This window comes from Leuciscus leuciscus, assembly GCF_965113295.1.
Source record: "Leuciscus leuciscus genome assembly, chromosome: 25".
NCBI lineage: Eukaryota > Metazoa > Chordata > Actinopteri > Cypriniformes > Leuciscidae > Leuciscus > Leuciscus leuciscus.
In genome coordinates, this window is record NC_138724.1 from 30,218,845 (window position 1) to 30,244,469 (window position 25,625).

A 25,625-nucleotide genomic window follows, 5' to 3' on the forward strand; every position below is an offset into this window, starting at 1 on the left:
CAGCAAATTTTTTTCTGTCACTAGAGGTCAGTGTTTTACAATAAATGACTTGACACATACACACATGACATGTTTTATTTCATCATATGCATGCATCTCCCATTGACTTCTGTTGTACTGTATTTGAGGCAGTTAGTTAGTGGTGTAAGTGGTGTTAGTGGTGTAAGTGGTGTTAGTGGTGTAATAACAATAGCACAATAGCGTAATAATCGCTGCACCATTTTCACCTGCTGGAGCAGAACACAGGTGAAACTCCCCACAGACACACTGAAGGAGGAACCCGAGGCACATCTACAGACACGAAGGTCAAAGAGACACTGGACACGTTTCATGTGAGATAAGTAAACACCTAGCAACACCCTAACAACAGCTTCACAACACCCAAACAATCACATAGCAGCAGGTTAGCAACCCCACAAAACACATATGCAACCACATAACAACACCCTAGCAACAGCCTAGCAACCATTCACAACACCCAAACAATCACATAGTAGCAGGTTAGCAACCCCACAAAACACATTTGCAACCACATAACAACACCCTAGCAACAGCCTAGCAACCATTCACAACACCCAAACAGTCACATAGTAGCAGGTTAGCAACCCCACAAAACACATATGCAACCACATAACAACACCCTAGCAACAGCCTAGCAACCATTCACAACACCCAAACAATCACATAGTAGCAGGTTAGCAACCCCACAAAACACATTTGCAACCACATAACAACACCCTAGCAACAGCCTAGCAACCATTCACAACACCCAAACAATCACATAGTAGCAGGTTAGCCATCCCACAAAACACAAATGCAACCACATAACAACACCCTAGCAACCACGTAAACCTTCTGCCGTCAGTCTGAAGCTCTGCCTATACGCGAGACCACCCTCACTGAACACCATAGCAACTGCTTAGGGAGGCCCTTGTGCTATTTACACATTTGCATTTGACATATTAATAAGCTGTTCTCATCATATGTTATTGTTTACAGCTTCTCTATGTCATCGTGTCACATCAGAAACATTCACTCTCCAGTCGATTACACGCCGGGTGACCAAAAATATTAAATCCTCGGGATAAATCCCACCGGAGCAGTTCTATTCAGATGTGCTGTGATATTAGATTGTGTCGAGACCTGGAGCGGATCTGTCAGATGTTATTGGTACCCTTCAAGAAAACGGCCTGTTGTTGAGCTTTTCCTCTTTTATTGTGGGATCTGGTGGGATTAGTTGGGAACGTGATCCGTGTTTCGGGACGGACTCAGTAATGGCTGCCGGGTCTCAGATAACGGGTCACCAGGGCCGAGCCGAAACACTGCTTGACCGCAGGATTTACCGGGTCAGTCTCTCAGAGAGCTCTCGTCTGTGGAGAGTTAGAGACGAGTCCTCCTCATCTGGAGGAGGCCGGCACGGAGAGACAGGAACAACGAGCCTGATCTCAATACGGGAACAAAAGACACAATCGGAAAAGGAAGACAAATCACTTGATTAAGATATGTAAGTTAAATGTATTATTTTCAATAAAATGACTTATATTATAAATTTAATTAGTAAATTATTCTATATATAAAAAATAAATAAATTATTATTCTATATAAATAAAAATGTAAACGTAATCAGGAAAAATGCTAAAATGTAATGTGTATATATATAATTTTTATTTCGCATTTTTCCTGATTATAGGCCTATTTGAATTTTATATTTATATATTTATATATTTATATATAATAATCATTTGATTTATTATTTATATTTTATATGCTATATATAGCTATATATATATATATTACGTTTTAGTGTTTTTCCTGATTTACAGAAGCCGCACAAAACCCACAATCTGAAAAGAAAAAAACAAAGTGATCTTTTAGGTAAATAAAGTTAAAAAAATTATTTTAAATTAAATTAAATGACTTATAATTATAAATGATAAATCATTATTTAGAAATAAGAATGAATTTACATAATAATTATAATATTACCCTATTTTTATTTATAATTATAAATGCAAATTATATATATGTATATATATTCAAAAATGTAAATATGAATTATTATGGACATATAAATCATTAGTTTATAATATTAATAATAAATATATATATAAATTAAATGAAAATTATTTGATTAATTTTATATTTTAGGATTGTTATCACTTACTTTTATCTTATTTTTTTCTGGCACAGTTTTCTTATTGATATTTGGGTTCATGTGTCGGCGATATAAAACTACTATAAACTACTTTGAAATTGAAAGATTGCAGTGAGAGTAATCACAGTGATTGTAGAGATTGATTGTATTGTGTGTGAAAGGTCAGCGGCGGCGTAATGCACTCACAGTGTGATGAAGTTTCACAGCTCGGACTGTAATGGCTGAAAGAGACTCGGTTCTGTTCACTTCAAAACTGACCATGAGAGAAGAAATCAATTCCCAGCGTCTCCCGAACGGCTCGCCGGAACGCCAGGATCTGCTCCACACCAGCACCTGATGACTGAAGCAACACTCACATTACACTCGCAGTGGGATCCGGAGAACACATGCATTTTAATAAAGAGAAAACAACCCTGTTGAGTTATATATAAGCAGAAGCGCACACTGGGGACTCTGCACTTACTGGGAATATAAGATATATAACCGGGTTTGTGTTGCAGAGACATTTCTAGGTCACGCTTTTCTGGATTCAAAACCTGTAGGTTATCATCATCTTCACCAGCTCAAGGTTACAGCTGGTTTGAGGAAAACATGTCAAACAACCAGTTTAAATCCCTGACCTCCGTCCGCCATCCTCAAACAGACACGCGTTCATCAGTATAGCAGGACAATATCCCGGGAATGTCCAACGGAGATTTCCTTAGTGTGTGTTTCAACTTTCAGCATAAATAAATAGGCAACTATATGATAATAAATCTGTATTATCAATTAACATACAGTTTGTGAAGTTTACAGCAAATAAATCAATAAATAAAGTGAACTATATGATAATTAATCTATATCATGAATCGTGTTGGGTATACAGCAAATAAATACAAAAACAACTAACTAACTTACTAACTGAATGAATGAATGAATGAATAAATAAATATTAAACTATACATTGAAGTTTTTTCCAGTTGCTAACACACTAACCTGACATGCACAGCACGATTATTGTAAAAGTCTAAACACATTTTCTGTTTTACACACATTTTGCAATTCAAAATGGCACTTTTTAAGCATTATCAAAATCAAACTTTTGCAGGAAATGGCGCACACTTCATTCATATTAGCAGAGTTTTGTCTGATCAACCACACACTGATAATGAAGAGCACTCTCATCTTCAGGATGCTTCGCCATAATACTAAAATAGTTCAAACTGTAGAAACTTCTTCAGCTTGTTCACATGCACAGGAATATTTGCAGATACACACACATGCTGTTCAAACATTTATTGTTTTATTTTTCACCAAAGAAGATATATTTACACCGGACTGAACACAAATATGCTCACAAAAAAACAGTAATCTGAAAAAGATTGAAGTGTTAACAATGAACCACTGAGGTGTTTGGTCAGGTGTATCGGCCAATCAGATCATGGAGTGTCATTTTGAATGGCAGTGTTTGAAATGGCAATCATGCGACTTTACATCAGATTGTTGAGTCTGTGTTCAGTGTGTGTTTGGTAATTACAGTGGAGTACTGACTGTAAACCTGTGTACTGTAAACATACAGTATGTGGCTGGTAACCCAGCTGCCAGTGTTTTACTGTACAGTTACAGTGAAAAGGTTTACAGTGGGATGCAGTGCTTCTTAGCAGGATATATGAGGTATTTTGCAGTTTGGGAGTGTGGTTTTGTGAATTGTGTGAAGTGTTTTGATAAAACCAGCCTAGTTTGCAAAATTGTGTGTTAGCAGTTAAAAAAAACTGTAATAAATCTATATCATTAAAACAACATGATATGTAAAGACCAAATCAATCAATCAATCCTGAGAAATATTCACTGGGGTAGAAGGTGTAATAACCTCCCCTGTGTATTAAAATGTTTGAGTCAATGTTTAATTGATTATAATGTCTATAAATACAGTTATAGTTGATATAAAGATTAGTTTTGTTGAATGCAAAAGCCTCAGCATATGAGAAATCTGCGAATACATCAGTGTGTTATAGACGTGTTCATCAGCTGACACACATCTTCATCTTTCAGATCGTCAGATTTTATTGCTACTGCTTATTTAGAGCCGAATATGGACATGTAACAAACGTTACTTCACTTTATGTTCAAGTACAATTACAGCTTTTTAAAAACTGCTTACACACATTTACAAAACTTTACACACAAACACAAGAATTGCACACACTAAATGCCTCACATCTCTTGCAAAATGAAGCACTGCATTCAAAATATCACAAACATCTCAAAAGCAAATATTTGTCTTACGTTGCAGACACCTTTGCCATTATATTATATTTTTTGGTTTATATATCATATACACACAGTTATTCAACACCTAAAGCTCTTCTTTCACGTACATTTCTGGACAAGATTGAAAGTAATCGGCGGAGAGATGTTGAAAATTTCACGGTAAACACGAAAGCAAGATTGAAACCAAACTATTTATTTTTTACTGTAAGCATTTGTGGATGTGAATACAGTATTACACAGTCCGAAAGACCTATAACTCGACCTTTGACCTTTTATAGGCCTATTCTGAGTGTTTGCACTTGTGAGGAGTGTGTGTGTGTGTGTGTGTGTTAGTGTGTGTGTGTGTGTGTGTGTGTGTGTGAGGCTCTGATGAATTACTGTGGTGTTTTGATAGCTTGTGTTTGACAAAGGAAATCAAGAGACTTCCTGTTAGATGTGTGTGTTACATAGAGAAGTGTGTGTTGTGATTTGCAAAAAAGTGTTTTGTGAAATTGAAAATTGAGTCGAAGGCCGAGAATTAGTGTATGGTTTTCCAGATTTGGTTTCTGGTGTTTGAGTGTCAGGTTTCAGAAATTGTGTGACCTGTAAGGATTCTGTGTGTAAGCAGTTGAAAAAAACTATAAGTTGAAATGTTTTATAAGGTGCATATATATATATTTTTTTTTTGTCAAATATTAAGACATTTTCATACAAAGTTTGGTTTTACAATATTTGTGATTTGTGGCCTTACTAGCAAGAACTGAAAGGTTTTTCTCTTTTTGCATGCATAATTATCAAAGTGGGAATGTTCAGTGCGCGCGCTTCCATGTAGAGCCACCAGGGGGGTTACGCGCTCTGCCTCTCTCTCTCTCTCTCTCTCTCTCTCTCTCTCTCTCTCTCTCACTCGCGTCGCTCTGCAGTCAGTCTGACGCGCGCGTTGCGCTAGACCCATCAGAACCACCTGTGCGGCTCGCGGAACACTCGCGCGCGAAGCCCGTGACGCTCCTCTCATCCCGCGGGAATGTCTGAATGAAGAGGATAAATCCTGCGTTTACGTGAATGCATCTTCGTGGAGTATCGCAACATGGACTAATTGCATTATTCACCATGGGATTATTGCAGTTGTTTGTTGGATTATTATCCGCGGCAGCAGGTAGGCATCAGTTATTACATCTGATCCGTTATTATGAGCACAGATGCCAGTTATTATCAATATCTGGTCATGCATTCATCTCCATGGAGCGATCAAAGCCTGCAATCAGAGATACAGAGCGGCTAACATCATCACTGTGCTGCTTATGGTTATTATAATTATATGCACGTTTTATATGCAAAACTGTCAAAAATGATATATTCCGAAGTCGTTTTTTAGAAGAAAATACGGTAACACTTCACAATAAGGTTCATTAGTTAACATTAATGTATTAACTAACATGAACTAACAATGAGCAAACCGTTTGTTGCTGTATTTATTAATCTTTGTTAGTTAATAAAAATCCAGCTGTTCATTGTTAGTTCACAGTGCATTAACTAATGTTAAGTATTAGTAAATGTTGAAATTAACATTAACAGAGATTAATAAATGCTGTATACGTGCTCTATTAGTTCATGCTTGTAGTTAACTAATGTTAACTAATTGTAAAGTTTTACAGAAATATATATCAGTCTTTTTAATTTCAACATTTCATGTTTTACTCAACGTGTCACTTGCTGTTTCTTTATTAATTGCGAAATTTACTAGTTATTTCTGAGTGAAAATTGTTCCTACACTATTTATTTATTTGTTTATGTTTCAGTGTAGGCTCCACATCTGGAAATATCACGGAATTTTGATTTCCAGACCCTGAAAAATCAATGAAAGTCATGAAAAAGTCATTGCTCTTCAAACCCATGTACAGTGATTTACAAAGTCCTCGTTGCAGTGAATGCAAACGCCTGGGAAAGTGCTGTAAATGCACGGGTGTGAAGGTCTAATGCTGTGTGTTGTGATTGTGTTGAAGTGTCTGCGTTCGGAGTGGATCCGGCGGTCCGGATCAGCCTGTTTCAGGAGTTCAGTCCCGGAGAAGGCTTCTCCGGCGTGACACAGGTGCAGGGTTTCCATGATGACACCAGAGCATTCCTGTTCCAAGGTAAGACTGGAGGATTGCAAACAAACAGGAATCTGTCTTATTGACAACAGCGCAATATGAGGTTTTCCCAAATTTGGGATTTCTCCCGCAATTTTCCCCAAAAATCCCAAATTTTTCCCAAACATGTTCCTTCTGGAATCTGTGCTTCTGGCTATATCCCGGCTAACCGGGAATGTTATCAGAACGCGTTGGCAAGGTTATGAATAAATGTTCTGCCAGTAACGTTAATAGAACGTCTATCTTCTGTTCTCACAACATTCGCACAAAAACATCTTTTATACAACATCGCTTTTCTGAAACATTTTAGTCTAATGTTTTTTTAACTCTTACTACTTTTGTCAGATGGTTTAGAGAACATTCAAAAGTAACATTTTCATAATATACGCAAAATGATGAAATAGAGAAAACATGCCCTTAATGTTTTCTCTAATGTACATAATCAAGAAAAAGAAAAACGTTTTTAAAACAGACATTCACGAAAACATTTTCATAACTTAATGGGAATGCTAGCTCATGCTAACAGCTTATGCTAGCTTAGAATGTTCTTACAACATGTTTTTGTTACTTTAGCTGGGATTCTCCTTACATTTAGTGTCGGGAATGATAAAGTCGTGTTCGGTTGGCACACTGTTCTGCATACATTTCCATTATAATATTAAATATATTAGTAACACTTTACAATAAGGTTAATTAGTTAACATTGGTTAACATGAACTAAGAATGAACTGCACTTCTTCAGCATTCATTAATCTTAGTTTAATACTAATTTCTACATTTACTAATACATTATTAAAATCAAAGGTTGTATTTGTTAGCATTAGTTAATGCTCTGTGAACTAACATGAACACACAATGAACAGCTGGATTTTTATTAACTAACATTAACAAAGATTAATAAATACAGTAACAAATGTATTGCTGATTGTTAGTTCATGTTAGTAAATACATCAACTGATGTTAACTAATGAACATTACTGTAAAGTGTTACTGATATATTATTGGTAAGACATTACGATAACAGATGCAATGCTATACTTTTGTCATAGCGTTTAAACAAGTATTTTCCATTGTTAGCTCGTGCTGAATGAACTCTCAGTAAATAAGTCTCAGTAAAGAGTTAGCGTCGCTGTGAACACCTGCGTGACCCCGTCACCCGCGGCTGTTTGTCCCGGTGGGGGAGCGGACCCTCACGGGCCCCTGAGAGCCTCTCCGGGAAACAAAGGGCCGAGGCTCTTTATGGGAACAGACGCTGGAGAATAATGGGACGCATAATGAGATTATCCTCAGACGATACACAGATCTGTGTGTGCAGTTCGTCTCCGCCGCTGTTGACAAATAATGGCCTGTTTTGGGATCCGCCATATGATGCAACAAGTCGTAAGGTTGGACTGCTGCAAGTTTTGTGCTGGCACTGCAGATGTGTGTGTGTGTGTGTGTGTGTGTGTGTGTGTGTGCTGTTGAGCAACATTCAGCTCTTTTACATGGTTACATGTGCTATTGTGCAATACGAGTCTCTATCTGTGCATAACAAGCTTGCAGCTTGAAAACATGTTTAAATATATCAAAACTTTTTATTTTTCCCTTCATTTGGTGCCTCAGAAATGACACATTTCACCTTTAAATCTTTCTTTAAAGTCCAGAGAAAATTGGCACTATTTAATGTCTGAATGATTCATTAGTGCATATTATTATTATCATTGTTATGCACTCAGATATGTGTCACATTATTAAAATGCATTACAAAAAGAGTGTGTAATGTTGTGGTTCTTCTCTATATCAGTGTCAGTGTTTCTGAACTCATTGTAGTCTTGAGTTTCTTCCGGGAACGAACACGTCACAATATTCCTCATTATAATAATTAATACGCAGAATAAAGGGGCGGGGCCTGGTTGAGTTAGTTAGTAGTGTGTTAAACTGGCGGTTATGGAAAGGGGCGGGACATTTCCCAAACACACTCGAAGCGCTTGACCAATCACAACACACTGCTCCAGCCGACCAATCAGAGCACAGTGTGCTTTTCAGAAGGAGGGGCTTCATAGAGACAGGAAGTAAACAGAGCGTTACTGACAGACTGGGAAGAGAGGAGCCGCAACAATGGAGAATATGAGGAAAATAATCAACATTCAAGCAGGAAAACCTGTTCTAGAGACTAAAAACAACATCAAGACTGTAAAAAGGCATAAAATGGCCACATTTTAGATTCAGTTCAATCAAATTCAGATTTCTTCATGTGTCTCCGCTCACCTGAGCTCATTAGACCTGCGATCATTGTGCCTGTGGGGCAGATGTGAACACAAGACAGATGAAGTGATTTAATCAGACGACTCTCTCATTATTTCTCTGCAGACATATTCTCTCTTTGTCTCATTGTCATTTACTCTTCCCTGCTCTTCTCTAATGCATGCATTTATAAAAAACTCTCTAGTTGCTATATTTCATCTCAGGTATTTGTGTGCACACCTACGCAGCGAATGCAAAACACACACACACACACACACACACACACACACACACACACACACACACACACACACACACACACACACACACACACACACACACACACACACACACACACACACACACACACAGTTCACAGTGGCATCATTACAGGCATTAAACGCTGTGTTTCTTGTCGGAGTGCTGGTGAGATCTGCTCTAAGTGACAGTGGGAAGGCTTGGGAACAGCAGGATAAACCGGAGAGCCTCGGGCTGAACCTTTCCCTTATAATTGGGCCAGCAGGGCATTGATGCAGGCGGAGGGAGTCTGAGCCGGGATTCGGACCACAAACGGTTCTATGGATGAGTCTGGCCGGGGTGTTTCTGGTTCTGTAGGCTTGGACGCTCATGGCTAAACCTTATTAATAGGATTTTTTTAGAGAGAGACTTGAATTGGCCAATCGTAGGATTGGAAACTGCGAATGGAATCGTGGAATCCAGTCATTAAAATGGAATTTACCGTATAACACGGAATATCACGGAATTTGGCAGTTTTGAATGAAATAATCACACGTAGGCTGTATAGTTAAAGGTACACTTTCACCTTTTATTGATCAAATATTGTTATTTTGTTATATGTTATTAATGAGAGTGTGCAAACAAAAAAAATCTATTTATATTCACATGCACACCTTTTGTTTCAATCGGACTGAATTCATTTCGATTGATGAGTCTGAACGTAGCGCTTTTCTGAAGTTTAAAATCATTGGTTACCCGTAAGCCAATCACATAACGTTTGGTTATGACGTGTGTTATGCGCCGGCTCAGCCGCATCGAACTTCCACTGTAAACACATGTATGATGCGAAAACAAAACCATCGAGCGAAATACTGGAGTGAACATGGCTGTGAACGACTTCTGCAGATTATGTGAAGTAAATCTACAATCTTAAACTCGCCGCTTAGCGTCTACGTCACGGCTCTCAGCCCGCCCTCTCTGTTCGTTGATTGGCCGGCTGTTTTGAGGCCGGAGGAAAACTGGGAGATAGGTCACTATCTCAGACTGAGTACAGAAGCGAACTGAAATTGAGCAGAAGTACGAAGTCTGACGTAGTCAGGCTAGAAAAATGAATAAACAGCTTGAATATTCACATGGGCGGGAATGAAACGCCCCTTTCCTCTGATTTGTCAGCCGAAGATCAAACTGTCCCGTCATCAGTTCTTCCTCAGTTCCGCACGGCAGAATAAAAGTCTTCTTTTTTCCCAATTTTTTTGGGGAAAAAAACAAAAATTATAAATTGTTCTACTTTCAATATTAAATCAAGAAACAAATGAACGAATGATACACGGATTATTCTCATACATTGATTCTTTATTTGTTTTAAAAAGCAGACTTAATATCCATCTCTGCCTCTCTGGTCATAATTTGGAGACTATGACCATATGAATATGAACCGTTGTGCCGCTGCTTATATTGATCACGCGGTAAAAATGCCCAAAACCAGTCGTCTGTGGATGAGAGTCTGAAACCAGGACTGGAGGGACGTGGTCCTGCTCCACTTTACACACGCAGAGAGAGGATATAGGATGACACTCGTTTATACGACACGTCCTTGCGCAGTCCTTTCAGTTTCGGTTTTCAATCCGATCAAGTGTTTACATGTTCTCTTCCCAGTTTTCCCAGCGCTTCTGTCAGAGAGAGAGAGAGAGAGAGAGAGAGAGAGAGAGAGAGAGAGAGAGAGACAGAGAGAGAGAGAGAGAGAGAGAGAGAGACAGAGAGAGAACTGAAGGTGCCCTTGACCAGCGCTGGGATTTCACTCCTGCCTCAGTGTGTGCGTGTGTGTGTGTGTGTGTGTGTGTGTGACAGCGATGACATCCAGAAGCATGTTCAGCCCTCATGAGTTATGCATGCAAAAACCACTCAGAGAGTTCAGTTAGAATGAAAGGGCCGTACGCTTCAGTCTGAACTCCTGACCTGGGCACTGATAACCAGAGACGGCTGATCCGAGACAGATCCCGGAATAATTCAATAAAGAGATGAAGCTTACTCACTCTCATGTTGATCCAACATCCACATCTTAGACTGCAAATCTGGATTATTGACCATCATGCAGACGCTGAGATGTGTGAGCTCTGTCTCCTTAAACATCAACACTGAATAACTAACAGCATATCAAAATAAGATCTAATTCAAAATATTAGAAAAAACTGAATATCAATTAATCAGGATATTCAACATGGCTAGGTCAGGGTTATTTATGTTAACTAAAACTAAAACCATAAAAAAATGCTTTAAATAAAAAAACTTTAACTGTAATAAAATAAAATGTAAAAATGTTCTTTGGTTTAAGATGAAGTACTAAAATAGTAAGTAAGCTAAAACTAAAAACTATATTAAAATTATAATATATAAAAATATATAAAATAATACAAAAATAAAATCTAATAAATATGAACAAAAACTGTATATGAAATAACACTGGGCGTGAGGGAGAAAATAAATGAAGATATTTAAAAAATGTTTTTTAAATGCCAGTCATGTAGTAAGACTGTGAAATTAAAAGACCAAATTCAATATACAGCTTATTGATGATGCATACTATCAAAGACTTTAGATATAGAGAGACGGTTCACTCATATTACTATGAATGGAAGAAAGTGCAACTCGCAATTTGGCAGAATAAGCCCCGCCTTCTGAATAACACAGCCAATCACTGCTTGGTAAAGACATTGCATCACTGTAGCTGGTGTTTGATGCTCCGGAAACCTGTTAATGTCCAGCTGTTTTTAGTGATTCATGTGCATCACAGGTGCCCAAAACATGCATTTTCTTCACATATCTGAGTTTTTCTTCTCTTGAGATGTAAAATTGACCGGCCGGTGATGCAGATCCAGCAGGTCTCAGTCACATGATTAAAAACTATGGGTTGCTTCACTGTAAAAACCCTTGCTTTATTTCCAAGAGTGCTGAGTTTCCTCCAGATGTTGCAGGAATCTGCTGTAACTTCCTCTAACTGCAGCTGGATGGTGTTTGACCTGAAGGAGAGACGCAGGAGAAGACAGTGTTCACTAATGCCTGCGAGCGTCCCATGCATTGCATTATGAATCGCGTTCTGACACGCTTCAAAAACGCGACGGCGCATGAAATCGAGCATGAAGCGTCTGCATTCACGGACATGCATAGTGTACAGGCCCCAAATATCTCACAATTCTCTCCAGTTTGATTCTTTCATCTATTTTTAGGCGGATGATTTCCTCTGTTTATGACTCTCCGCCAGGTGTGTGTTTCGCCTCGGAGAAAAGCAGGAACATTTCCACACGGAGTGAATCTGGGACCTGTTTACCCCCCAGTAAAAACCTGCATCTTCCTTCATCTGAGCCCAATTCTTTGTTCTAAAGCATCGGATCTGTCCCGAGGACGAGATTATAACACAAACGCCTCCCCAGAGAAACGCTTCCCATGCAGCACCATGAGAAAAGAGCTTTTTTGGCTTTCTCAGGATTCTCCTAAAGGTTGTTGCTTCCCATTTTTGTTTTGAACTCTATCCATGCCATTGTCAGAATTCTCCAGCAATCCATGTTTCCACTGTTATATGGTACGGATCTTCTGGAAGAGAATACAGAATCTCTGGATCAAGACATAAAAAAGAAGAAGCAGAAACAAGCGATAGAAGCATTGCTGTGTCAAATATAACGCGATCATCAAACATTAAACAGCTTATAAATCAAAAAAAGAGAAAACGACTGTGAAGATTTGTGGTGTTGATGGACTTGAACTAATCTGATCATCTGATCCGGACAAAGCCTTTGACAAAAACGTCATTTTCTCAGCTTTTTGTTAAAAATTTTGCTTTTTATTAATGTAACTTATCCCGATTATCCGCAATCCTGTGCATTTGGAATCATAAATATCCACATTATGGAAAAATAGCTGCAAATATTTCATTTAAATCACAGCCATTTGCCATCACTAGCCTGATTGGACAACATGTTGACACGCCCCTGAGTGCAGGATGATGTCATCAATATTTTCCTTTCGAAATTTTAAATGTGCCAATCTCATTTTAGTAAGCCACAAATCTTTGATATCATAGGATATTACAAGTAGTTTAAACTAAAACTACAATATGTATTATTAAATAAAGCTGAAATTGGATAAAATATAAATTATGGATGCACCGATATGACAATTTTGGCCGATAACCGATAAATCTTTATATTTGAAAGCCGATAACCGATATATTGGCCGATAAATCTAAATCAAATTTTTATATGATTGTTGAGACCCTGATTACAAAAACAAAAGTCTCATCATTGAAAGCCACTTCCCAAACACACAATTATATAACATATAGTATAATATATTTAATAATTTGATATTTTAGATCATATATATATATATATATATAAAATTTTATATTGATGTGACAGGTTTTTTAGGATACAAATGCAGTCTGTAAGTCATATGACACTTTTATAAGTGTTTTTGGAGCTCTTCACGTTTCCCCTTCTGCTCGCGACTGAAATGATAGAAACAGGAGAGTCAGTGAATAATTGGTGAATTATTCTGTGATCATCGGCTGTCTCTGTTTTTCCCGGACACATCCCTGCTGTAAGCGGCTCTCCAGATGTTGGTCTGCTCCTGTATCCGGGAAGCTCAGGTGTTCCTCCTCCTGCAGGGAAGCCATTGATCGAGGATGACCTACTGAGGGAACCATCGACCAGCGTCTGGTGTGTCCGAGAGGACGGAGCTGTTTCTATGGAGACGTTGGTTGGGAGATGGACAGAGGAGATCCCGAGGATCAAAGTCTTTCCCCCGCGGAGCCCCTGGAGAGCTTCACTGGCATGAGAGAAGCCGGCCTTTCATCAGCCTTGAGAGGCTTTCTGGAGTCGGAAACACGGCCCTGCTGGGAATGAAAGGGCAAACGCGGGACTAAAACACGCCACTTTTCAGTCACTCGGGTTCAAATAATCATCCTGCAGTTGTTCATGTTTTGATGGCCTGTTTTAAGATGGACTTCAGAGCTTCATGCAGAAAATGTATCTCTGAAATATATTTTTTTCTGGCGAAATGACAAAAATATATAATTTTTTCTGGCTACACAGTTTACAAGGAATGTTCTCCAAACGTTCTGTCAACCCAGACAGCAACATAGTGTCAGCCCAGATCCGGGCCACATCTGGCACATGTGATTCAATGCTTTCCAGATGTGGGCTATGTTGCTGTCTGGCAAGGTTTTCCTCCAGTTACGGTTACATCTTCCGGTAACGTTAATAGAACGTTCGTTCAAAGTTATCTGGTCTTTAATAACGTTATCGAAACATTAGCACAAAAAAAATATTTATACATCGTTCACGGAACGTTTTGTCATTTTTAAATGTATCAGCTTGTTTTGGAATGTTCAGAGAACATTTAAAAGTAACATTCCAATAACGTTTGAATTATAAAGAAAAAACATTTTTGAAACATTTAAAAAACTGGAAGTTTTCACTCAGAAATCACATATTTATAACTTAATGGGAACAATAGCAAAATGTTCTTAGAATATATTTTTGTTAGCTGGGTGAAAAAATAAATAAATAAAATAAAATAAATAAATAAATACACTTATATGGATAAATGCATAAATATAAATAAAGTTCAACTAATTAAACATGTAACTTGTATATATAGTAGTATATGACTAATACTAAAATAACACTGCTTTAAATATTCAGTGCTTTAATTGTTTTCACATCATTAATGTGATAAAACAGGTTCATAGAAATCATACAGTGAGATCATACAAATGCAATTTGTTTTGAAAAAATATACAGATAAAACAATTTTAGGTTTCTGCATGCATCGTAAAAATCACAATTTATCTTATTTTCTCTTTTTGTTTGTATCTTGATGGACACGGATGGAAGGATCAGATAATTCACACAAACTGAATGAAAAATCTGCCCGATAACAGTTTCACATTATGGATAGTTCAGCTTCTTCCGTTGACCAGCATGACTTGACTTCTAAAATCATAACAAGCTGTTCAAGGAATATTGATCTGAAAATGAAAAAGTTGTGTTCCGCTGACGAAAGTCACTCCGGTTTGGAAGGACATGAGAGTGAGTCAGTGATGAACTGTTGTTTAAAGAAAACACTGATTATTCTGTTTATCTTTAGCACATGTTTCCTGATGCTTTCACTCCAAATGGACACTCAGAGTTTCCTGTAAATGTTCTTCATGTCCTTCATTCTGACTCACAAATGATCTCTGATGAAATGAACGAAAGACAGATTGTCAGAAGTTCTCAGTGAGTTTCAGAAGAGATCTCAACTGTGTCTCAAACTGAGTTTAGAAGTCTGCAGTCAGACATCTTAATATAACCTCAAACATTTTTTACTGCAAAAATGTTCTTCTTCAGCATTTCTGTCGTGTTTTCCAGCACAAATATCTAAACGTTCTTAAATCAAGATGCATTTACTGGAGAAGGAAAATGAATGAAGATATTAAGTCTTGTTTACAACAACAAAAAATAAGAAATTAAGGGAGTTTTTGCTTGAAAATATCTGCCAATTTGGTCCAAAAAATAATATGGTTTTACCTTTAAAATTCCCTTTATTTTTCAGACTCCACTTTTGTTCTTGTTTTAAGCAAAAACTAATTTAATTTTCAAAAAAATTTCAGAAAACAAGTAATATCTTAACTGAAACCACAATTATCTAATTAAACATAACTGTGATCTCATACTTGGTTATATTTACATTTTCCTTTCCCATATGGCAAAACAGATTATATATATAATATTTTTTGCCATATGGGAAAGGAAAATGTAAATAAATGTAACTTATATGACTAATACTAAAATAACACTGCTTTAAATATTCAGTGCTTTAATTGTTTTCACATCATTAATGTGATAAAACAGGTTCATAGAAATCATACAGTGAGATCATACAAATGCAATTTGTTTTGAAAAAATATACAGATAAAACAATTTTAGGTTTCTGTATGCAGTGTGTATATATATGTAAATGAACATTTATTTAAACATTCATATGCCAACATACAGTATGTTATAAATTGTACTTTAAGGAGCAATTTCCAATCTTAAAATGCATTTTAGGTAAATACAAAAAAAATATTTTGGACAATACATATATATATATAATGTTCTCCAAAAATAAATGAGGAATTTGAATAACTAAAACTTATTGAAAATATATGAATGTAAATATATATGTATACTGTATATATAAGATGGTGGCCAAAACTATTAGAACACTTGACATATTTAAGAGGTTTCAGTTGTTATTGTCCATGAGGACAACGACCTTAAACATTCCTCTAACTATTGCTGGAACTTCCTGTGACGGACGAAGTCTGCTGGATCACTGAGAATGATGGACCTCAACCCCATCGAGCACATTCGGGACGAGTGGGAAATAAACTGGACAGATCTACTGTAAAATATCATCTGATATCTGATATGTGTTTTGCTCAGAGCAACAATCTGCATGTTTCATGAACATTATGAAATAAAATCATGTTTTGGAGGCAAAAAAAAGTCAATATCTTTAGATCTGTCATGTGTTCTGATACGTGTGGCCACCTCTGTATATATGGCTTTAACACACTGAGTTCACTGCAGATATTGACTGAAAGCTCCTCACGATGGACAGACAGGGAGAAGGGCAGTTCTGAAGTGAAAACGAGACGCTCACTGATTAAACGGCAGACTGGATCTGGATCTGGATCTGGTTATTGGCTGGTGTGGATGTTAATTGGTGTTCTTCAGTCACTGGAGCTCATCGATCTGAGGATGTCTTCATTACAGGCTGCTGTAACTGTGTCACTGCCTCTGTGTGTGTGTGTGTGTGTGTGTCCCGCGAGCCTCTGATGTGTGAGAGAGAGATGATCATTTATTGATGCCTCCATTAAGAAGTGGCAGACGCACGTGTTTGAGAGGAAGAGGAGGGAGAGGAGAGGAAGAGCTGTGCTGGAATTCAGTTATTGTGTTGTTGTCTGTCTGTACGGCGGGAGATTATTAATAAGTTGTCAACATCTACATAATCGACTTCGATTTGTTGTAAACATTCACATCAAGCCTGATATATCAATATTAAAGCACTCTATCCTATGACATGACAGCGCTTTATCTGTTCATCATGAAGCGCTTCATGAGATCTCTCTCTGTCTCAGCAATTACCAATAGGATGGGAAGCTTTTTAGCATTAATGCAACTAAATAATGTTTTATCCCCGTTTTTTTCCATTCTTGTGCATGATGGGAAATGTAGTTCATGCAAAATTCATGAAATATTGAAATCAGAACAGAAGAATGTTTCATTAATGTATCTTAAAATATATAAATAAATCTTAAATAAAAAAAGAATGTTTCATTAATGTAATGTATTCATATTAGTGGTGTCAAATAGATTTATATATTTTTATATTATTTATTCATATATTATTGATTAATATATGTATATATATTATTATATTTTGATATATATGCGTGTGTGTCTGTGTACGTGTCTGTGTACATATACATATACACACATATAGCCAACTTTATATATACAGTATATACACAGAGACATATATATAAAATACATAAATATAATAAATACAGACACATATATAATGTAAACAAACTTTTATGTTAGATGCGATTAATCGCGATTAATCGATTTGACCACTTTTATATATATATATATATATATATATATATATATATATATATATATATAAAATAAAAGTATATTAAAATATTTGTAAAAAAAAAAAATTATTATTCACTATATCATTTATTAAAATTATTAATTTATTTTATATTTAAGTTAATGTATTAAATATAATTAAATCGTTATTCTAAATACTTATTTGCATATATAAATTCAGAGAAATGATCATATTTGTGCATGTCTAAGATGTTTTTTTCCAGTTGTTGTTTTTGGTTTGAGCTGGTTTGAGCTGGTTTGAGCTGGTTTTAACTGGTTTTAACTGGTTTAAGCTGGTTATTATCCCTCTAAAACCAGACCTGCACACATTCGACGTGTCTCACTGCTCATGTTCCCCCAGGCTACTTTCACAGATGTTGATTGATAGTGATTTGTTTGCTCATCATTGATGGTGAACATGCTGCGGTTTCTCTTACCGTGAACGCTGTCCTGTGATCTCCTGCATGTCCATGTCAAGCATTAAAGGTGCATTGTGTAATATTGAGGAGGATATGTCGACAGAAATGCAATATCATATACATAACTATGTTTTCAGTGGTGTATAAAGACCTTACTTAATGAACCGTTATGTTTTTATTAGCTTAGAATGAGGCATTTCTCTTTACACACACCGCGGGTCTCCTTACAGCCACATGTTTCTACGGTGGCCCTGAATGGACAAACGCGCTTCGTCACTAAGTTGTTCTTCGTGTAATTACACACTGCACCTTTAACGTATTCCCTCTGTGTCTCCGCAGGCCCATCCCGGAGCGTGAGAGTCCCGGACGCCGCCGCTGGCCACATGCTGCAGAAACTCAGAGGAAAGAGTGAGTTCACCATCGCTCTGACGCTCAGACAGGAGAAGCTCAACTCTGGAGTTATTCTGTCCATCCATCATGGAGAGAAGAGGTACACGCACAACATCACAACATCACTGCTTCATCTGACACAACCACATCTGCACATTTCTGTTGTGCTCATGCAAAACTTACTGCCATGTTGCTAAATTGTTGTGGGTGGTTGCCAGGGCGTTGCTATGTGATTGATGGCATGTTGCTAGAATGTTCTAAGTGGTTTCTAGGGTGTGCTGGATGGTTGCTAGGGCATTGCTAGGGCATGTTTTATGGTTGCTAAAGCATTGCTAAGGGGTTACTAATAGGACATTTCTAGGTGGTTGCTATCATGTTTTGAATGGTTTCTAGGGCATTGTGTGAAAGTGTTTAATAGATGGTTGATAGACCATTGATAGATGGTTGCTAGGGTGTTCTGGATGGTTGACAGGGTGGTGCTGGATGGTTGCTGGGGCATTGCTAGGTTGTTGCTAGGGTGTTTTGGATGGTTTCTAGGGCATTGCTAGGGTGTTCTGGATGGTTCAGGAAGTTGCTGAATGCTTGCTAGGGTGTTGCTAGGGTATTTTGGATGGTTGCTAGAGCATTGCTAAGTGGTTACTGCTAGGACATTTCTAGGTGGTTGCTAGGGTGTTTTGGATGTTAATAAGGTATTGCTAGGTGTTGCTACAGTGTTTTGGATGTTAATAAGGTATTGCTAGGTGTTGCTACAGTGTTTTGGATGTTAATAAGGTATTGCTAGGTGGTTACTAGGATGTTCTGGACGGTTGCTAGAGCATAAGGGGTTACTACTAGGGCATTTTTATGTGGTTGTTATCATGTTCTGGATGGTTGCTAGGGCATTGCTAGGGTGTTCTTGATGGTTGCTAGGGCATTGCTATGGTGTTCTGGATGGTTGACAGGGTGGTGCTGGATGGTTTCTAGGACATTGCTAGGTGGTTGCTAGGGTGTTCGGGATGGTTGCCAGGGCATTGCTAGGGTGTTTTGGATGGTTGCTAGGGTGTTCTGCATGGTTGACAGGCCATTGCTAGATGGTAGCTATATGTGTTCTGGATGGTGGCCAGGGCATTGCTTGGGTGTTGGTTTCTAGGGTGTTCTGGATGGTTGACATGGTGGTACTGGATGGTTGCTAGGGCATTGCTAGGTGGTTGCTTGGGTGTTCTGGATGGTTTCTAGGGCATTGTCTGCAGCACAAACAGGACAAGTTACATGCAGATCTTTATTGTTTGCTCATATCTTTAACAATAATTATAAGCAATGGTACTAGTGATGCTTGACTTGGCAAACATTACTAATTATATCTGCAATACACTGAAGATTAGGAAAACATACACACGTACATGCTCACACACACAGACACGACAAGTAAAAGTTAATCTACATACAAAGTCTAATTAAACGGTTCAGTCTAGTGTGTTCAGGTCACAGATGCATCATAGCAGGGATTCATGATCCAGAGATTACATTGATATCAAGTGACGACTCAACACATTAACAAAATTTAATACTGTGAAGCTGCTTTGATACAATCTGTATTGTGAAAAAGCGCTATACAAATAAACTTGACTAAAAAAAATCATATCAGGTGTCATGTGTTGTTCTGCTCTGTCTGTTTTCTGTGTTAGATTAATCACTTCTGCATGTATTTATATAATATCAACAAACTTCTACCCAATCTGTGACCCATTTTTGGAGCATGATGCACTATTGAAAATCAGGATGAAGCGTTTGTTTAGTGAATGTGAAGCTTAATGCTTCGGTTTTTTAAATATGTCATAGTGTTTGAACAAAACAAAGTAAGGGAATTAAGAAGAGGAAGTTTTCCCCCGGGACGCTCTTCCAGAGTCATTTTTAGTGTTTGACCGTCGAGCCGCGGTGGATTCTGCCTCCCTGAGCGTGTTGTTCCGGTTTATCTGATCATTAACTGTTTCCCTGCGCTGTGTCCATATCTGCAGATCCCTGAAGACTAATTAGAAGTTATTCCTCTCCGAGTCGAGTCTAAGAGCAGCACTCAGCAGAAATAAAACACTCTCTCTCTCCAGGAAGACTGTTTAAACACAGACCACTCTCTCGTCGTGCAAATAAGTTTGCAAAAAATTTTATATAAAGTTGCTTTCTGTTAGAAAAACTGCTACACGGGGAATTTAAGCTGTGTTGGTTTCCCATCGTGAGTGCATTACTGTCAGTGATTGGGAGTAACTAGCTAAAAATAACTGCAGGAGAAGAGCACACAAAATAATATCCGTGAAATAGAGAAATCACATCTGTCTCTGTGACAGCACTAGACTCTGTAAACTGGGAAAAAGAGGCAGTTAGATGATGGTCTGTGCTTTTTTTATTTGTAAAACGAGCCAGAAACACTCTCAGCCTGTCAATCATTTTTATGTGTTGAGGTTTGCTGGCATGTTTTTGGAAGGCGGGGTTTCTTGAATCTATCTTCTATCTATAAATTACAGGAACATCTTTCTGTCTGTCTGTGTGTGACTGTTATTCGCATATCTCTCGAACCGTTAGTCCGATGGATTTCAAACTTGACAGGTGTCTTGCTACGGGCACGAGTAAGTGCAGTGCCAAGTTTGGTGTTGTTTGGATTAGAAATGCAAAAGATATCGTAAATATATATCGTTAAAAGAAGCACACATTGCCTTGCACACACTCCCCCTCTCACACACACACTGAGTGAGCACAGCGCTGGCCACTCCCCCTCTCACACACACACTGAGTGAGCACAGCGCAGGCCACTCCCCCTCTCACACACACACTGAGTGAGCACAGCGCAGGCCACTCCCCCTCTTACACACACACTGAGTGAGCACAGCGCAGGCCACTCCCCCTCTCACACACACACTGAGTGAGCACAGCGCAGGCCACTCCCCCTCTCACACACACACTGAGTGAGCACAGCGCAGGCCACTCCCCCTCTCACACACACACTGAGTGAGCACAGCACAGGCCACTCCCCCTCTTACACACACACTGAGTGAGCACAGCGCAGGCCACTCCCCCTCTCACACACACACTGAGTGAGCACAGCGCAGGCCACTCCCCCTCTCACACACACACTGAGTGAGCACAGCGCAGGCCACTCCCCCTCTCACACACACACTGAGTGAGCACTGCGCAGGCCACTCCCCCTCTCACACACACACTGACCAGAGACAGAGAGGGTCGAAGAAAGCAGCGGAGCTTAAGTAGCGTTTTCTCGGAGTTCACTGTGTATCCTGCTCCCTGAATCGTTGCGCTTATTCATTTGTGGATGTTAGCTGAATCTGTAAGTCAGCTACACTGTTTATTTCTGAATATTATATTTTATTCTGGTACGCTTAATGTTATCGCTACTGTGTAAAAATAGCCTATGCTATTCACCAACTAAACATATCCTATTCAATGTGTTCACAGTCTCTTTCACAGCCATCATTTAGCCTATTCACAAACTGTTTGCTCAAGCGTAGTGTTTTCTCGGAGTTCACTGTGTATGGATAGATAGACAGACAGACATATAGACAGATAGACAGACAGACAGACGGATAGATAGATAGATAGATAGACAGACAGACAGACAGACAGACAGACAGATAGATAGATAGATAGATAGATAGATAGATAGATAGATAGATAGATAGATAGACAGACAGACAGACAGACAGACAGACAGACAGACAGACATATAGACAGATAGACAGACAGACAGACAGACAGACAGAAAGATAGATAGACAGACAGACAGACAGACAGACAGATAGATAGATAGATAGATAAAAAGATAGATAGATACAGACAGACAGACAGACAGAAAGATAGATAGACAGACAGACAGACAGACAGACAGACAGATAGATAGATAGATAGATAGATAGACAGACAGACAGACAGACAGACAGATAGACAGAAAGAGATAGATGGATAGATAGATAGATAAAAAGATAGATAGATAGATAGATAGATAGATAGACAGACAGATAGATAGACAGACGGACGGACGGACGGACGGACAGACATATAGATAGATAGACAGACAGACAGACAGATAGATAGACAGACAGACAGACAGACAGACAGACAGACAGACAGACAGATAGACAGACAGACAGACAGACAGATAGATAGACAGATAGACAGACAGACAGACAGACAGACAGACAGATAGATAGACAGACAGACAGACAGATAGATAGACAGATAGACAGACAGACAGACAGACAGACAGACAGATAGATAGATAGATAGATAGATAGATAGATAGATAGATAGACAGACAGATAGACAGATATATAGATAGATAGATAGATAGATAGATAGATAGATAGACAGATAGATAGATAGATAGATAGACAGATAGATAGATAGATAGACAGACAGATAGATAGTTTAGGAGAGCATGTTTGAATGTCCTGATGGACGTTATTTTTCCCAACTGTGAAAAGAAATTGAACTCTGCCCTCGAGAGCTTGAACTTTAAATCCTGACAGAAAACGGCTCTTACTGCGGCCAATTTAGCTTTGAGATTCGTTTCGGAGTCAGCATCTGTTCTGAGGGTCGGCAGGTCAGCAGTTTTCTCTAGATGAGCATCTCGTATTTGAAAAGAACACGATATTTGCTTCTAGGAAGACAACAACATCACGACACGGCCTCAGAACCGAAGCAACTCTGTCCTCACTGTAATTGTGCTCGTTGAACTGTGTTTATTGAAGTCAGCGCATAATAGGGGCCTTGTGAAAGATGTTAATTACATTGTACGTGGAGTCGATAAAGCAGGTGGCTCTGACATCGGGAGACTCGGACTGGTATTGATATTCCCTTTCTCTGCAGCTGGAACTAGAAGAACAAGGCGAGAGGAAAAGAACTCATTAGGTCCCTGTTTGTAGATAAATCAAAACCTGCGTATCTGTAATTGGCTTCTCTCAAATAATGCTCTCAAGCGTGAGGATTTTTCTGCAAGGAATAGGAAATAAAAATTGGTAGTCTGCACAGGCGGGCTGATGACTTTTTGGCAGCTTTCCCCATTAACGCTTCCCCCTTCAAGTAAACCTCAATAGAGACGTGCAGCGCTGAGGAATTACAATGTGAAGGAGCGTTTAGCTCGTCCGGTGTTTCCTACTCAATCTGGAGAAACCATGCTTTGGCTTCAGCTGTAAGTTTGTAGTCTGAATTGAATGTGTAAAATTAAGGACAATAAATATCTATTGCACACAAAAACAAACATCCAGCACGACAGGTGGAGTCTGATACACAAATGAGCCAAGCTGTCATAAATTATCAGTTTTAATTAGTCTCTTCTGCTCACCAAGGCTGCTTTTATGTGAGCAAAAATACAGTAAAATTCTGAAATATTATTACAATGTAAAATAATATAAGTTTTCTATGTAAATAAATTGTAAAGAGTAATTTATTCCTGTGATCAAAGCTGAATTTTCAGCATCATTACTCCAGTCTTCAGTGTCACATGATCCTTCAGAAATGTTGATTTGATGCTCAAGAAACATTTATCAATGTTGAAAACAGCTTCATATTTTTGTGTGAAACTGTGATATATTTTATTTCTCAGGTTTCTTTGATAAATAGAAATTTCAAAAGAACAGCATTTATTTGAAAAAGATTCTTTTGTAACATTATAAATGTCTTTACCGTCACGTTAATGTGTCCTTGTTGAATAAAAGTATTCATTTCTTTCTTTGTTTCTTTTCTTTTTTACCCGAAACTCTTGAAAAGCAGTATATCGCAGTTTCCACAAAAATATTAAGCTGCAGAAACTTTTATATTTCATGGAATAAATTACATTTTAACATATTCAAATAGAAAATGTTTTTTAATATTAGTAAATTTTCACAATAATACTGTCTTTACTGTATTTTTGATCAATTAATGTAGCTTTGGTCAGCGGATTAGATACATAAACATTTGCAATGATCCCAAACCTTTGATTTTTAGTATAAATATACTTAGTATATGAATCATATGAATCTATTCAAATCACTGGCAAAAAATGCAGACCAGACTAAGAGCAGTCAGATATTTTTCATTGTCCAGCAAAATAAATCCAGCAGGCCAATCAGATATGAGCTTTCGGCCATATGCTGAACAAAATACTATGGTTTTGCTTAATATTATATAAAAGTCAGACTCCCGCGGTGCTTAAAACAAAAGCACAGTCTCTCCACGAGGACTCGCACTCATGTTTTACTGTGGCCAGAATCAGTGCTGGTCAGCATGTGATGGGAATCTCCTGGGATATTGTTACGGAGGACATTTGGAAAGTTTGATGCATTTCAGGTCGTTAGAGACGAGCGTGAACCGCTGGTGTGCCTCAGGGGCCTGTGTGCGGACCGCTTTATTTGCAGATGCTGCAAAATATGCAACACAGCTCCTTTGTTTGCTGGTCTGGCAGCGTGTCAGAGATCCCGCTGTGTCTTCTGCTGTCAATCACATGCTTAGTAGGAACAAATTATGAAGTATAGTTGCACATTTGGTGGGAAATGTGAGCGGTGCTTGTCTTTGCAAAACTCTCCTAGCACAATGGCATGGAGAGGTGGGCGGTTGCCGGGGTGTTGCTTTGTTTTTGACGGCACAGCTCTTCTTAACCCTTGTATTATGTAATTCTGGATACGAGCGTTATGTTCTATGTCCGAATTGGATTCAATACATTTCACTAAAAATGTTTTACAGTAGAGGATGGAGCATGCGCCAAGATCATGGGTTCAATTCGCAGCAAAATTCACATGCATGAACTGAAAACAATGTACGCCTATGCAGCTTCTTCAAATAAAAGCATCTGTCAAATGCATAATTGTAAACATAAATACCCTCAAATGGGTAATACTGACATAACAGGGGTCAAATTTCATGGTTAACATCGCAATTGTAATAGACATTTCTGTAACATTTTACTTAAAGCCTTTATGTGTAATGCATTATAAATTTATTCATAATCTACATTATAATGCATTATATCTTTTCATAAATAATCAGTTAAAATGCATTATAAAATGTGCAGATTCCTTGTTAAATCTGAAACTGGTTGTTTATCGTGTGTTTTAATGCATTATACTTTCTAAAGGCGTAACATAAGTACTATAATGTATTATGACTGAGGTTATAATTATTCATATAATCATACAAAGCATTA

General features: G+C 38.1%; 1 protein-coding gene across 1 annotated transcript in view; it reads left to right on the forward strand.

Annotated features, from left to right (window-relative positions):
• Positions 1-5,314: 5,314 nt before the first annotated feature.
• The window catches only part of nell2a (neural EGFL like 2a), a 123,395-nt gene continuing 103,084 nt past the window's right edge, over positions 5,315-25,625 (forward strand). Inside the window, exons 1-3 of the mRNA XM_082160652.1 lie at positions 5,315-5,537; positions 6,385-6,513; positions 18,413-18,563. Of these exons, the coding sequence (XP_082016778.1) occupies positions 5,444-5,537; positions 6,385-6,513; positions 18,413-18,563 (374 nt within the window). The 5' untranslated portion in view covers positions 5,315-5,443. The remainder of the gene's footprint in view (positions 5,538-6,384; positions 6,514-18,412; positions 18,564-25,625) is intronic.